This window comes from Halichoerus grypus, chromosome 12, assembly GCF_964656455.1.
Source record: "Halichoerus grypus chromosome 12, mHalGry1.hap1.1, whole genome shotgun sequence".
Lineage (NCBI taxonomy): Eukaryota > Metazoa > Chordata > Mammalia > Carnivora > Phocidae > Halichoerus > Halichoerus grypus.
Window position 1 is genome coordinate 14,539,647 of NC_135723.1, and position 16,321 is coordinate 14,555,967.

Genomic DNA, 16,321 nt, shown 5'->3' on the forward strand with positions numbered 1-16,321 from the left:
ACATAAGGAATAACATGGAGGTCATTAGGAGAAGGAAGGGGAAAATGGGCGGGGGGAATTGGAGGGAGAGATGAACCATGAGAGACTATGGACCTGAGAAACAAACAGGGTTTTAGAGGGTAGGGGGAGGGGGGATTGGTTAGCCCGGTGATGGGTATTAAGGAGGGCATGTACTGCATGGAGGACTGGGTGTTTACGAAAACAATGGATCGTGGATCACTACATCAAAAACTAATGATGTATTGTATGGTGATTAACATAACATAATAAAATTAAAAAAAAAAAGCTGATGGGAAACTTGTATAGGTAGGTAGAGCTCATTGACTATAGGTATTGTTCTGGAATTTTCTGGTTCATTTTTCCTATTGAGGAGCCCCTGATGTGAAATTCTATAGGCATTTTTCTTGTGCTGGTTAAATTTCTAGTTCTTCTGGTCTCCTATCTCGTGGGTACAATGGGAAGTGGATGGCAAAGAAGTTGGGGGTTGGAGGGGAGGGGCCCCGGGCTCTCAGTATTTATTATGTAAATGCTCACTTAAGCCTGCTACTTTCCTAATATACCTCTGTGTTCCCCAGTCCAGAGGCCCTCTGTTTCAGCCTCTGTGGAAGTAATGTCAAGTCTTGTGCTGTGATGAAGGGATATAGCTTGGTTTTCGGATACATGAAAGAATCTTGAGGTCCATTTACTTTTCCAAAGACTGCCAGCCAATTCCCCCTCTTTAGCACCACCCAGCTTCCATTTCCCTTGGTCCCCATGTTTCTAATTCTTGATCCTTTGGGAGTTCTGAGTAATACACTGGGTTGTGTTTTTGGCATTTCTTACATCACCTTAGGATACAGATTTTTGGGGGGTCCACCAAGTTACTTCTTCTTTTGTCTGCTTTTCAGTTTCAAAAATGTTATTGCTCTGATCTTTCTTCTCATTCTTTTTATGCTCATGGATTTATGCCTTTTTAAATTTGCTTTATGAAATTCCCTTTATTGTTTAGTTTGGATTCTGGAGGTAACAGAGATAATTGCCTCAATACAACATCTTTAACCAACTGTCATTGCCTCATCTTTTCTGTTGGGGAGCCCTGATATCAAATTCTGTGGGTACTTTTTTTTTTGTCTTCAACTGGTCAGATTAACCAGGAAAGACTCTTCTGGTCTTCTCTCTGGTGGGTATAAGCCTGGCTACTAGCATAACGAGAGATGAATATTGTCTTCGAGATCACTGTTCCCTTAGATTTATTCCAGCTTGATTTTTTTTTTTTTAGGCCATTGAATACATGGTATAACATTTTTAAGTTATGGCTCATCATTAACCCATATAGAAGTCACAGCTAGGTGATAGAGTAAGATTGAATTTCTAACATTTAAAAAGTGTGAATTTGTAGTTTAGAGCCACTAAATTCCAATTCAGTGTAGATGTCCAGAAGAGAAGCTGCAGAACAAAAATGACCCTTTTTTTAAAATGACTTACTGTACTATTGTGTGGTATCACGCTAGCCCACAGTTATGTTTAGAACATCTACTGTTAAAGTTACTTTTGTATTACCTGCTTTTCTGATTTAAAATAAAAGGAGACTTTTTAAAAACTTTATAATATATTTATACAATTGACAGAAGCTAATTGAAATGGTATCTTTGTTGTTCTTTTTAGCAAATTAACCTGGAACCTTCATAATTTTTCATTTTCTGTTTTCTCCCCAATTTTCAGCCCCAGGACACTTCATTATTCACAATGCAGACAGACCAGAGCATGATCTGTAACTTGGTAAGTTGACTTTGGTGTGTGTTTTGGGGGCATTGTTAGTTACTGCTGAACATTCTAGGGTTGATCATTCTAGATTATCGAGAGCTTGGATATCCAGAATGTGGTTTCTGCAGCCCTTTCTTTTCTAGAAAAGAGGAAGGAAAACTTCTGAAAAATCTCGCTGTGACTTTGATTTTGGTTGCTTCTATTTATAAAGGCACAGTGATCCCAGCAAAAAACAAAAGTCTCCTAGTTCTGGGCTTCAGTGGAGCCCCATAAATCCATCAACGGTATGGATGTTTCCGCCTGAGTGTAACTTACTCCACAGGATTGGAAATGAAATCGCCTCAAGAATTCATGCTTCAGGATAGATCCCTTGCTTCTCCAGCCTGAAGCTACCTCATTTCTCATCTCCTCCCTCCATTGTGTGAATTGTAGAAAGAAGTCACCCGTAATAGAGATGTGATTCCCCTGTTGCTGCCAAAGGACATGAGGACAAAGCTTAGCTAGGGAGTGAGTAGGAGCCGACAGAATTACTCTTAATGTCAGAGGAGATTCTGACACGATCATTGTTGCAGTTATCATGGGAAACCTTTGCTGCGGCAGCTTACTAGGGAAGTTGAAGGAAGAGGCCTTGAGTGATGTCACTTGTGAGCTTGGTGGCCGTAGGCTACACGGGATGGGGTGTTCACGAGTGTTATTTGTAGTCATTGGCTTTCCCCTAGGAATGGGATATAATTATTCCAGCTCCTGGCTTTCACATTGGAAGCTTAGAATTAGATTTCAGTAGAAGAAATTTTTCTTTTTAGATGATTTCACTTCTAAGTAAGGAATTCTGTTCTGGGAAGTTTGTCTTAAAGGTTACTTTGATAATTTCTCAAAGGCCAGTACGTCTGTAATGCCTTGTTGATCGATTATCATACTTTGGCCTTTTGGGCAACCAGGTGAGAAGTGGAGTCTATGTGGCCTGCAAGTAAAGATTTAAATATTTAAAGTACAAATTATGTTGGTGTTGATAATGGAGCCAGAGAGACTTATGTGTCATGTTTCATTGGTGATTTTCAGCCTGGGTGGTGGAGTAAGGGTTATACCAACACTGGAGGATGCGATTTTTAATTATCAGTTGTGAATGGGTCAAGAGAAAAATGGAGAAATGCTGGTATAAAAAGAAAGGCAGTGGATCATAATTAAACTCACACCTATTTCTTTGATGCAAAAATCCAGGCATAGAATCCAGTGGTTTTTAAGTTTCTTAAACCATCTTCCTACTGCCCACAGCTTCTTGTGGGAACTTCCATTGGCTGCCCTTCCCTTCTGTGGATATGTGTTCTCTGAAGCAGACATTTTGCACCTTCTTTCTATTGTGGAACTTGGCTTTGTCATGCCCAGCATTGCAGATGCTGCTAATATTAGCTAAGCCATTCGAGGAACTAGGAAATCATAGTGAAACCACGTCTCCCTGTGTTATGATTCTATAGGATCATCCCAGGAGCAGGACAGTTTCCCAACATTTGGTTCACTGACTGAGCAAGGTGAAGGCTGAAGTTGGTAGTTGACTGCACATCTCCTCAGTCTACATTTTTATGGCCCCACCAGACATCCCTTGAGTATAAGTTTAAACTCTGCAAACCTTGTTCAGGGCTCAGTTACCTCGATGGCCCTTTGCAGTTCTCACTAAATTAGCTCTCCCAAGTTTGGAAAAGCAGGACTCTAAGGCAAGTGCCATCCTGGAATGTGATTAGACTCTTACGCCCACTCCCAACCTATGTCCTTCATGGGCAATGACCTGCTTTCCATCTTATGACAGAGGATACTGGAAAATGTGCAGTGAGGCTCCACTTCTCATATTGTTCTAAAGGAGGAATTCCATTTGTATCTCAGAGTTAAACCATTGTGACATCCCGCTGTCTCCAATAAATTTAGAGTATACTTTTCCTTTGTGTGATGATCACCACCCCAGCAAACAATAGGAAATGATTACCAGCACTCCCAAATGGGGATGGCATGCCATCAACCCATTTGCAAGGTCTCTTCAGAGAGGCATCTTGTAGAAAAAATGTGGGTAGAAGCAGGGCATAGTTCTTTTTTTTTTGAATTTTTTTTATTATTATGTTATGTTAATCACCATACATTACATCATTAGTTTTTGATGTAGTGTTCCATGATTCATTGTTTGCGTATAACACCTAGTGCCCCCTGCAGAATGTGCCCTCTTTAATACCCATCACCAGGCTAACCCATCCTCCCACCCCCCCTCCCCTCTAGAACCCTCAGTTTGTTTTTCAGAGTCCATTGTCTCTCGTGGTTCATCTCGCCCTCTGATTTCCCCCCCTTCATTCTTCCCCTCCTGCTATCTTCTTTTTTTTTTTTTTAACATATACTGTATTATTTGTTTCAGAGGTATAATTCTGACAGGACTATCTTAGATTTTTCCATGAGATGTGGTTCACGATTTACCTTTGCTTTTTTTCTATCTTGACAATATATTTACAATTTTACATTATCTTAGAAGGAATCGAAGGGTGACTTCTATTTCTAATTTGGAGTAGTTGATTTTATGTGCAATCATGCTATCATGTTTCATCCTTACTCATAATTGAGTGAGTTATATTTGTCCCCCTAGAATTTAAGTTGTTTAATTGCATAGCTATATGGTAATATCTAGTGTGATATGCTAATATAGGGGAAATGTGGTGACTTGTGGGGACATAACCAATCCTACGTTCTCTTCTGTTATGCTTCTGTTGCATTGTCTGATTTCAGCAAGCAAATGCAATTCAGCTCCTATGCAAAATCACTTACTTATTGTTGCCTTACATAAAACTTGAAAATTTCTCTGGACTTCCAGGAAATCCAGGCTCTGATACAGATATTTTTTCATTTTAAGTTATGTTGTTTTTTTTTTATGTCCAGTGATGTATTTATTTGACTCCGATTTTGAAACTTCTCTTGGCTCCTTATCTGGCTTTAGGCTTTCTCCTTAGACACTCAGCCCACAGGGGGACAGCCCTCTGCATATGGATTTCTTGGTGCTTTGTCAAATTACCCTTCCTATCCTTGTTGTGTAGGTCATTTGATACCATCCTCTCATAGCAAATCACCTTGACTTCCAAACTGTAAGGTCATATCCTGAGAGCTTACGGTATCTCTTTGCTGCTCTCGAAACCGTGTTCCATTACGAAGATAATTCTTGTTGAACAATAAAAGTGAAATCTTTTCCCATAAAAACTCCTGAAAGTATATTAGAGCGAATTTTATCTCATTCTTTCTTAAAAATTGTGTCAGATCACCCCTTAAAGGTTATAAAAGCCCATAAAAATATCACATCTCTGCACACTTACCTACCAGAGTGTCCTTTCTTTTTTTATTATGCTCTTGTAAAGGGAAGGGCGGTGTGGGATCAAGGCACGAATCACAGTGGGGGGTTTGGTGGGGGGGACAAGAGAAACAGTTTGTGTATTTATCCAACACTAAGCTATTTGTTACTCATTTCCTGTAATCTCAGTTGAACTTCCCCATCCCTTCTCTATGGAACTTGCCATGTGCACCAAGCTCTGTGAGCAGGTATGAGAGAGAACTGGAGGAGGGCTCTTCGTTGCTTCTGCCGAGAGAGCCTGACAGAAGTGAACTGATTTCCCAATCACAGTAGTTACTGGAGACTTCTTACTCCTCTAGGAAAACGTTTCTCAACTTTCTTACAGTTTGAATGTCCTGATGGGAAAGAACCTTAATGTGCCTTCTCATGGCCATCCATTTAGTGAAGTAATGCTGCTAAATAAACGTGCTTACGTTAGTCAAAACTGAAAAAGAGGAAACATTTTCAGTAGCTGTGGTGATGACTGTGTTGGCTATGGTGGGTTTAATGGCCTGTTGTGACTTAACAGCGCTAATTTTAAAACGAACAAAGTCCACAGCTAGGAGAGTCCGGAGGTTGATTCAGCATATACTTGAAGGATGTCTGTGAGTAAAGGTCACAGTGGGATGGAAAGACGTCACTCTTGTCCACACAATTAGAAGTGCCTAATTGGTACCAGAGAGAATACGACCCTGTGGTTCTTTACAGAATTAGGAAAAGAAATGGATTGCTAAGAATTTGTTGGGGGCAGGGGAGAAATGGAATAAGAAACTGAACAGGAAAGTATCTGTGCTTGTGGCGGCTACTTGCCACGTCCCAGCCAGAGCAGCGGCAACAATGGCTTTGTAACGACCTATTCATGCAGATGAACGCATTTTGATCTGAATATTGGGATGACCCCTCAATTTTGGGTGCAGTGCATATCAACAGACCTGGGAGGTCCCCAAACCACGTGCCTCTGGGCTCTTCCTCCTTTCAACTGGCGGAGGTGGGGAGCTCCTAGGATCTCCTCTCTCTCTACCAAATAGCAGAGAGTGCCACTTTAGGATCTCTGATAGATGTCATCAAGTTGCAAGTAAGTACAATGAGTAACCAAAATGGTAAGTCTTTGTCTAACTTCAAGGGAAACGACAGTGCTTGGTGATGCGAAAGAGAGGCTTAATAAGAGTCCATTTCTAGACTTTTCAGTGAAGGGCTCATGATGCCAAATGTGGGGCTTTTTTCCAGCACAGATTTAACGAAGCTAGTTGCCTATAGGATGATGAAGAAAGTCTTAATTGCCCAGTATTCTGTGATGTTATCTGCTCACGTGTTGAATCTTTTTCCTCTAACGCTCAAAACAAACAATCAAAGGCTGAATCTGAACAGGCTCCACCCACAGAGCCGAAAGCAGAGGAGCCCCCTGTCGCTGCCGCACCTGCCGTTGGGCTGGACTCTGGACTGGACACCCAGGCTGAGGAGCCAGTGGAGGGGGCAGTGGTGAGCGCCACCCCCCTCTCACCCTCCCCTGCTTCCCCTGACACAGCCCTGCTCATTTCATGGTCTCATTTCTCCCTTCTCATCCATGTTCCACTTGGGCCAAATCACCTCCTCGTCTGCCATGGCTCCCCAGATTCAAATAGTCCTTGTGCCTTTGACAGTGAAACTTCATTCTCTTTTATGTTTTTAAGAGGAAGATATCCAGAGACCTGATCTTACGAACTAGAGAGAAATGTCACATAGCCACAGGCTTGGTTCTCAAAAAAGGATGCCTTCATTCTCTTCTGAGATGCTCTGATTCATGGTAGATAGTTGTGGAACTCACAAATAACCAGCCTTGTCAGTGCTGTGCTTTACCTGTGATGGATAGAGATGTGCCTCCAGTGAGGGACCAAACTGCAGGGGCTGAACAGAAGGATCATAACTTTGTTACTTGTGTCTACATATTGATTTCTTATAATACTAGTTTTGTAGGTTGGTTAAGTCCTGACAAGGGATTAAAATCCCATATTAAAAATCCTTGAATCTATAAAGGTTCCTATGTGTTGTATAACCATTTCTTCAATATCATGTCTGATATTGGCTCTTACAAAAAGAGGGACCTTGAGGATGTAGAGGGTGGGAACCCTTTGTCTGCTTGGAAACCTGCTCTTACCCTGTTCCATACAGCCGTATACCACACCACATCACACACAAACTGGGATGAGCTCTGTGTGCACCATGTTGAATTGGATAGTGTAACACTCAGGAAAATGTAGGATAATACTAAGGAAACTTTGATTCAAAATACTCATGGAGAGGGGCACCTGGGTGGGCGTCGGACTCTTGATCTCAGCTCACGTCTTGATCTCAGAGTCGTGAGTTCAAGCCCCACGTTGGGCTCCACACTGGGCATGGAGCCTACTTAAAAAAAAATAACTCATAGAGAGTGAAAGATAGTTTGTTGACAAAATATAGTTAAAATATTTCCCAAGAATCTCAATCAGGTTACCATTTCCTACAGCCTTTATAGAATCTGTACAGAGATGAAAACCAGTCTCCCTCTCCCCCGAAATAACATTGACTAGATTAGGTAACTAGAGAAATATAAGTTATATTTTGCTGTTATTTGTTGTTGTTATTTCACTGGGAAGAGGGTAGGTCATCTGTCAAATCTATAGTTTATTAATAGAGTAGAAAAATAAATAGTAGGGCAAGATAGTGATGGGAAATACAGATTAAGAATAACTCAAGGAAAATGATCATGTTTTCCATTTAAAGATACAGAGATAAAGATACCAAGTCCTGTAGGGAAAATAAGAAATGTGTTCTTCTAGTTTAAGTCCCTCTTGGAAGTGCTGCTTGCACAGACTGTAGATTGGGGAGTGCTGAGGCTCCAGGCTCCAGCGTCCACTTTTTCTCCCAGATTCACTAGTGATCTCTATACCTCAGTGCAGAGGGGGCCCTTTCATTTGGTGTCCGATTGTGATCTGTCCTCCAACTTAGCTTTAAGATTATTTAATAACAAAGGAAGGGAAAGATACTGTTGATTTTGTTTTACTACTGTTATAATTTTAAAAAGAGATGTGATTTTTCAAAGAATATGGATGATACCAAGGAGTTAGAAAGATATTGATGAGGTTCAGATGTTGATTTAGAAATTGCTTCGCTTCCAAAAAGTTCTTACCAGTTTCTTACCAGTTTCTATTTTGAAAAGTAGCACAGACTTCCACCTCACCAGTGCTTTTAAACCACATTGGTTCCATGGCCCAGACTACTCAGTGTAAGGCTTAATGCCAAAACACCCATGGTTTTGAGCAAAGCTGTTTGATGTTGTGCAGTAGCTAGGAAGTGTGAAATAGACAAGCTCACATGTTAAATATGGGCTGGAATGTTGATTGTCCATGATCACCTCTCCAAGGGTCCTGGCTTCGTACTTTTGTGCACCTACCCTTATTTTAACAAACATATAGAAGTAGGTTTTTGTTTTTTCAGACTCCAAATTCATTGGTTTTCCAGTGAACAATATAAATAGCTACCAGTCATTAAGTAGCTACTATATCGTAGCTATACATTTGTTGTATAACCAACCTTTTGTTGTATAACCACCCTTTTAACCAAGGGTGATTTTAAAAATATTTAACAAAGTGGACAGTACAGAGGTACCTGGGTGGCTCAGTTGGTTAAGCGTCTGCCTTCGGCTCAGGTCATGATCCCGGGGTCCTGGGATCAAGTTCCGCGTCAGGCTCCCTGCCTGCCGTTCCCCCTGCTTATGCTCTTTCTCTGCCAAATAAATAAATAAAATCTTTAAAACAAAAACAAAACAAAGTGTACAGTACAACCATCAACCATCACTAAAACCAGCTTCCCTAATGTTGGGTAAGGAGATATTTGACAGCATTCTTCATTCTGAAAATACTTGTCTCCTAAAGCTTAACTTTAGAGAATCAACTGGATTCCTTGTGAAATGTAAGGCAATTTGGAGAGTCTTGTGAAAGATTCAGGCACCTGCTGAGACCCAGAGGCTATGTAAGAACAGTAGGTACAACCCACCTGTGAGCCACCGTCTCTGAGAAGAAAAAGCTAGAGTAGTTCACTTCTCCATCTTCATATAGTCTGAACAATAATAGTACAAGATACCAGAGGGCAGCTTACCTCAGTTTGCCTAATGCTCATTCAAGGTGCTACTGTCTGTGTGTTTTACTTATTTTTTTTAAAGATTTTTTTTTTCATTTGAGAGAGAGAAAGCAAGCATGACCGAGGGTATGAGAGGGGCAGAGGGAGAGGGAGAAGCAGGCTCCCCGCTGAGCAGGGAGCCGGATGAGGGACTTGATCTCAGGATCCTGGGATCATGACCTGAGTCGAAGTCAGACACTTAACAGACCGAGCCACCCAGGCGCCCCCATCTGTGTGTTTTAAATTGACATACTTGGATCAAGTCAGCTCTTCCCCATGTTCGCTCTTGTACTTAAGAAAATATCATCATATAGAATGTATTTTTGTTCTCTAATGTAGATTTATAGCTTCTTTGTTCTGGTTGTAATAATCTAAGATAATATTAGGGTTATTTGTTCTAAAGAAAGTCTCCTCCTTTGCTAGATGTGTGATATTTAGTTATAAAGATATAAAAAATCCACATTGTGTCCTGAGCATTAATTAATAGGTTGGCTATGGCTGTCATCAGTCAGGATTAGGTTGATGTGACCTTTTGAGGTCATCCTTTTTGCTGCCAAAATGTCAGCACACAGTTATTATTTCGAATCTTGACAGTGCATTTCATATGAGGTGAAGTTTGTGGTGGTTTAGTTAAAAAAAAAAAGAGGCAAATGTAATTTCAAAAACAGGGAATTTAAATCTGGGGCTTTCAAGCAGTTTAACTATTACACTTTTGTTTGTTGTTTTAGTTTTTCCCCACAATACTAAATTGCACTTGTATATCTACTGTATTTTAAAATGTATATGCATTTTAAAAGCCAACACTTGTTTCTTGTCCAGATGTTTCCATGTTATATAAGTAACGAAAATCATCTTTAGGAAAATAAATGATTAATATTTGTCTCAGATATATATCAGATAATTAGGTTAAGAATCAGATAAAGATTTATAATCTTTTTAACCAAAGGTGATTTAAAAAATATTTAACAAAGTGTACAGTACAGAGGCACCTGGGTGGCTCAGTTGGTTAAGCGCCTGCCTTTGGCTTAGGTCATTGATTCCATTTTCTTGTAGAGAGTCACATTCTAATTTTCTCTAAATTTCTGTCAGCTCCTGTATTTTGACGTGCACTGGACCAAAGCATGTTTTGTTTTGTTTTGGCCTATTGTTTTTAAAGAAATACACTGCAATTCAATTTAGGGTTATCATCATTTCTAAAACATCAATGGGAAAAAGATCAAGATAAAGATGTTTTTAGAATTGGTGGAGAATCCTGGAAGATGAAACACTGGCCTATTATTTTGGGGACTACTTTTGTGTTCGCTGCGTTTGATTTTTTGAAAACATCACCAGACTTAAGCTGACTTGTCAAGACCACTTTCAACCACCAAATATATATGTATATATGCCAGAGCACAGTCTATGAACTTCATCGTGCCAGGAAGATTTCTGTCGGCTTGAATCGAAGGCATGTGCTCGTTTCTTCCTTCATTCAGTTGACAAGTATAATTTGAGCCCTCTCTAGATGTCAGGCTTTGTTCCGATCTAGGGGAGATGGTGATGCAGGCAGTAGGCACGGCTCCTGCCACCCTTGTTCACAAACACTGGTGGTGGAGGAGGCCAAGACGGCACAGCCATCGGGATTTCCTCGGGGATGGTTCTGTGCACGGGAAAGAGCATTTGAGTTTTCTCCTTGTGCGGAGTAAACACAAGAGTGGGGCTCCCACCGTGCCTCCAGGTATGAGCCCCCAATAGGTCAGAAGAAGACCTAAGATCACAGGAAGCCAGAGGAGCTTGATTTTTTGTCTGCCCTTCGTGGTCGTAGAATTATGTCCAGACTCAAAGTGCTCACTCTGAAGCATGCTGTAAGTTAAATTAAATATACATATGCCTTGGAAATGATGTACCTTACTGCCTTCCTCAGGAAAAACAAAGCCCCTTCTTGAACAGGCCTGGGTGAGGGTTGTGCACTATTATCGTTTGTTCTAAGTGTGATACTTAGAGGTGAATATCAGGTTTCAGGTGGTTCTTCCATTGTTGCGGAGCTCTTTGTAGATGATGGGTACCTAATGATTTTTTAAGTGTTAGTCTTGGTGTGTGCTTTTTTTTAAAAATGAGGTGAAATTCACATAATATAAAATTAATCCATTTAAAGTGAACAGTTTGGCTTTAGTACATTCATAATGTTGTACAACTGTTAACCTATGTCTGGTTCCAAAACATCGTCATCACCGCAAACCTCCTACCCATTAAGCAGTTACTCCATCCCCTCCCCCAGCCCCTGTTAACTGCCGATATGCTTTCTGGGTCTGTGGATTACCTACTCCTGGATAGTTCGTATAAATGGAATCATACAATGAGTGACGTTTTCTGTCTGTCTTGGTGTAAACTTTTTGTCACATAGGAAATCTTGTGTTTCATGGCTTGACATTTTTAACAGGGCTTTGGTTGTAATTAACTGGGATAAAAAAACTCCCCTATCCTCTCTTCTTAGTGTATGTTGGCTCAATTCACAAGCCCACACGGAAACCATGCCTGGCCATCAGCACACTTGGACAGCCTGTGTAAGACCAGACCCATTCAAATGTTAAAAAGACAATAATGCCCACCTCCCCTCCCCCTGCAAACATCAATCCCTGTCCCTCCCCACACGTCAAGAGTTAGATGTGGCAGAGCCTTAGAGACGACTTCTACTGGCTCAGCCCTCTCACTCCATGAGTGACAGCGTGGAGATTTATCTAGTCCATGGATAATGTGAAGCTGAACAACCAGACCAGCGTGTGTTCCCATTCTGCATCTGCCTCTTGCCCTTTCTTGTTCAGTCTATCCTCCCAGCTCCCCCCAGGGCAGAAGGGCCCCTTACACGGACCACTCCTCATGAGTGGACACGATTTGGAACCAAATGTATGATCAGGAAAAAATGCTCGTTTTGAGATCAGAGAAATTTTCTCTGACAAATTGCCTTCTGTTCTCATAAGTCCCAAGTGGCTCAGATGCTTTCTTTGAGACTTACTTTGTGTGGCCCGAAGGGAAAGTTGGTCTGACTGGAACAGCAGGAGAGCAAGGTTAAAGTAAACAGGGTCATATTGTAATCGTAGATAGCACTGAGTGCTGATGTTTGACGTGTTCTCTCACAGCAGCCCTGGGAAATTGGCTTTATTTCGGTATTGTTGCCCCATTTTACAGGCTAAGGAAACGGAGACACAGAGTTTAAGTGATTTAACCAAGAACACACAAGGAAAGTGGTAACATGAAATTCAAATCCTGGCAACTTAATCCATAGACAACCGTCTCTTGACTACACCAGATGCTACGTTTTTTAAAAGGGCAGGCTTTCCAGAAGTATATTTAGAGACCAGTTTCACATAAACATCTTACTAAAGCCATCGGGGTCACAACTAGGTGAAATCTGTCCATGCTGACATCAGCATATCCTACAACCAATGTTTAGATCCAGTGGAAGTTCCTGGTTTGTAGCTGAAGGGGCAAAATGAAAGCAGAAATGCTTGCGCAGGCTTAGCCTTGAGCTTCTTAGAAGGAACGTGTGTTCTAATCCCCTACTTTGGATGTAAAGCAAGTATCAAAGAGGATGTAAAAGAAAGACCCCTGAATTGAGAGTCTGGAGCATTGGTTCCATGGTTAACCAGTGAGATGGCCCTGGAGAAATTATTTCACCCTTCTCTGCCAGTTTTCTCCCCTCTAAGAGTGCTGTACCTGTTAAACTCTTATGTTCTCTTCCTGTGTTCAAAAATCTACAACTTACTACATTAAAAAATTAAGGATTTCCAAATCCCTTGTGATATTTGCTAGGCAGTTGGCATGACAGATCATCCCAGCGTAGGTTTTACTTACCAATGCCACAAGCTATTCAAAGCCTACAAAAACATAGGGTTGGCAGTTGGGTCTTCCAAGGGCCACCATCTGCTGCCTACCCTTCCTCAAGATTCAATCTCTAGTCTGTCATCTGGGCGGGTTCTAGGCTGCCCCAAAAGGTGCATGTGGTTTTTGGCAGGGTCAGGGGTGGGAGTTCTGCCAAAAGACCATGATGACATTTAGGTGATTTGCAGATCACCATTTTTGGTCTAGTCTCTGGGTTGGTCTGGCGGCCCCACGTTCTGCCGCCCCAAGCCTGGGTCCACTCACAAGAAGGCAGTCTGAGCAGTGGCAACAAATGCTTCATGGATCATTCAAAGATAATGGGGCCAGGGGCAAGGTCAACTGTTCATTGCACCGTAAAGGCATTTTCCTTAATGAGGCTGTCTTTTGTGACTGGCTACTTTGGCAACTAGGTCTTGCTCATGGCGCCATCTCTTGAGAGTGCACAACACACCGCATTCACCTTTGCTTCGAAAGAGAAATCCACCTTTCCTATCCATGTCTTTCATAGACTTTGCAAACAAACCTCTGATTCAACCTTCCGTGTTCTACTACGTATCATTATTGGATATTCGGCCATGACCTGAAAGGCCAGATGCACCAAAAATTCATTAACGGTGAAGAGCTGAAGTTCTGCAGAGAAGTGTGGTGCTCATTCAGACAGGCGTTGCCATGGCAGCAGGGCTGCCAGTGGCCGAGCTGCGCTGGGACCCGGCTGCTGAGGGTTCACGATGCACTGCGGGCAACTCAGGGAGTAGATTGAAAGAAGATGATTGAGATGAAGTCAAGAGGAAGAAAACCACTAACTTCCTTTATTAGAAAGACGCCCATGGATATATCAAATGAAGTTCTTAGTACCAGGTGCCGCCTTGGACAGGAGCACCACTGGAGGCCTGGTGTTCTGGGGGCGGGGGGGGGGGGGGCTCACCTCTGCCATCCTGCTGAAGGAAACTGAGGACCTGAGCTGTTCTTTTTTTTTTTTTTTTTTAAAGATTTTATTTATTTATTTGACAGAGAGAGACACAGCGAGAGAGAGAATACAAGCAGGGGGAGTGGGAGAGGGAGAAGCAAGCTCCCGGCTGAGCAGGGAGCCAGACGTGGGGCACGATCCCAGGACCCTGGGATCATGACCTGAGCCGAAGGCAGACGCTTAACGACTGAGCCACCCAGGTGCCCCGGACCTGAGCTGTTCTAAGTAGAGTTTGTGTGAAGAGGAGCACTGACCACCAGCCTGTGGCTCAGTACATCAGTCTCTGGGGCTGTAATGAGGCTAGCTGCCTCTTAGGCTTTTCTTTAAAATGCATCTGGAGGAAAATCCTTTATTTCCATAGAAATGCTTGGCTCTTCAGACAAATCAAGGGCTCACATTGGATCCAGATTAAGGGATGGCCAGGAAAAGGCAAGGATCGCCTATGACCAAATTCCCTCTGTGATATAATTTATCTCCCTTTGTACTTCCCAGAGGGGCTCAGGGGTCACTCCAGCTCTCATGCTGATGAGTGCAAGAATCAGAACTAAAACTCGGATCCCCAGTTGTCTCTGCAGTGGTACTTCATTCTATCCTGTTTCCTCCCCTGTAGGATGGGTTAGATGAGTTCTGTGGTCCTTCCAGCTTTGGGAGCCTACTCATCTCTAACCTGTGAACACAACTATGAATGTCCAGGTGCCGAATTTCTAACTCTGCAGTGTAGTGGATAAAGCCAGGAGATGGTTGATCTTCTACTTTCCCATTCCTCACATACTTTTCTAAACAATGAATCTGTGGGCCGACGGGCAAAACTAATGTTAAGGGATATTCTCTCCGACCAAGCACTTCTCGTTAACTTTCTATCATGTAATTAGCTCTTAATTAAGAAGGATTTTATGACATGTTTGCTTAGGTACCCAATAGTACATGTAAATGAGTATTTTATTTATAAACTATGAATCTCATTTTAAAGGGTAGCATTCCAAGACTGTAAGTGAATGTATTCTAGTTTATGAAATTCCACTCGTATTCTTTATCAAGCATCCCTTGCTTGGGGTTGTCCGGAGAAAGCAGTGGGTCCGTGGGGACGCCCCACGTCTCAGGATCACTACGGAAGTCTGATTTGAGAGGAGCGTTGTCTTCTCGGATGCAGGATGGTATGATAAAACATGGAATTTAGAGTTATATAGTAGACTGTGTCAGTCCTGGTTTACTGACAGCCTGAGTTACTTGATCTCTAAGAGTTAGCTGACTTGTGTAGAAAATGAGAATGATATCTAATAGGGATGTTGGGCACATAATGTGCAGTAAATGGGACACACCCGGGATAAGGCCTAGAGAGCCCTCGAGTCACAGGAAAGGTCGGTTCCCCCCACGGGCTGCAGAATGTGCATACATTGAAACTGTCGAGCAGAAGCCTGCATCTGGATCAGAATGATTACGCCATGCTTGGGGTAGATTGGTAAACCTAGAGTTCAGTGATCTTTCAGTCAAGTACCTCTTCAAAGAGAAGGTGTCCAGAAGATGGTCACTCTCTGACTCCAGTATAAAATGTCCTTTAACCAAATTAACAATATACAGTGCATTTCTTACATCCTTTACTTATCATTTGTGTCACTTACCCCAGGAGTATTTTAATGAAAATGGAATGCATCCCAGCAGCATGTAATGGAAAATTAAATGAGAAACCTGAAAACATTAAAAAAATAAATCACAAAAAATTATATCAGATTCACTATTACTAGGTTTTTTTTTTTCATTTTAATGCTCCTTATACTTAAATATACAAAAAAAGTGAAAGTTTCAGTGGTACTATATTCTAGAAATACTGGCCCAAGCCCAGGAGGATTTTGCACAAACCGAGGCTTTAACATATCTTTAACAATCACTGAGCCTGGCATGGATAAATACGTGACAGCTTCATCCATCCAGTCCAGGTAGAAGACGATTGGCATCCAGCCCGCCGTGAGCATGGGGGCATTGGTCCAAAGCACCCAGGTCCTCTTGGGCCTGCTGCTTTTCTCACAGCAGCTCACCCTTTGACACGTACATTGGGGCATTCAAGACCGATGTTTGTGTGTAGATGCTTGGTGAAATCACTCCCCAGTTGCTGTTCTGAAAAGGACATCTAAAATGCCTAGACGGAGAGGAAAAGGAACAAAGAAAATGTTCCTATGTCGGCTGATCAGGCCTGGAGAGATCTCACCTCATTTTAAATCATGAAACAAACACGTTTTTAAAATGACATAGGGGGCACCTGGGTGGCTCAGTCG

The 16,321-nt window shown here is 42.0% G+C and overlaps 1 protein-coding gene across 1 annotated transcript in view; it reads left to right on the forward strand.

Annotated features, from left to right (window-relative positions):
• Nucleotides 1-16,321, forward strand: part of AMPH (amphiphysin) — a 282,343-nt gene that overhangs the window by 241,582 nt on the left and 24,440 nt on the right. Inside the window, exons 16-17 of the mRNA XM_078059989.1 lie at nt 1,702-1,758; nt 6,446-6,571. Of these exons, the coding sequence (XP_077916115.1) occupies nt 1,702-1,758; nt 6,446-6,571 (183 nt within the window). The remainder of the gene's footprint in view (nt 1-1,701; nt 1,759-6,445; nt 6,572-16,321) is intronic.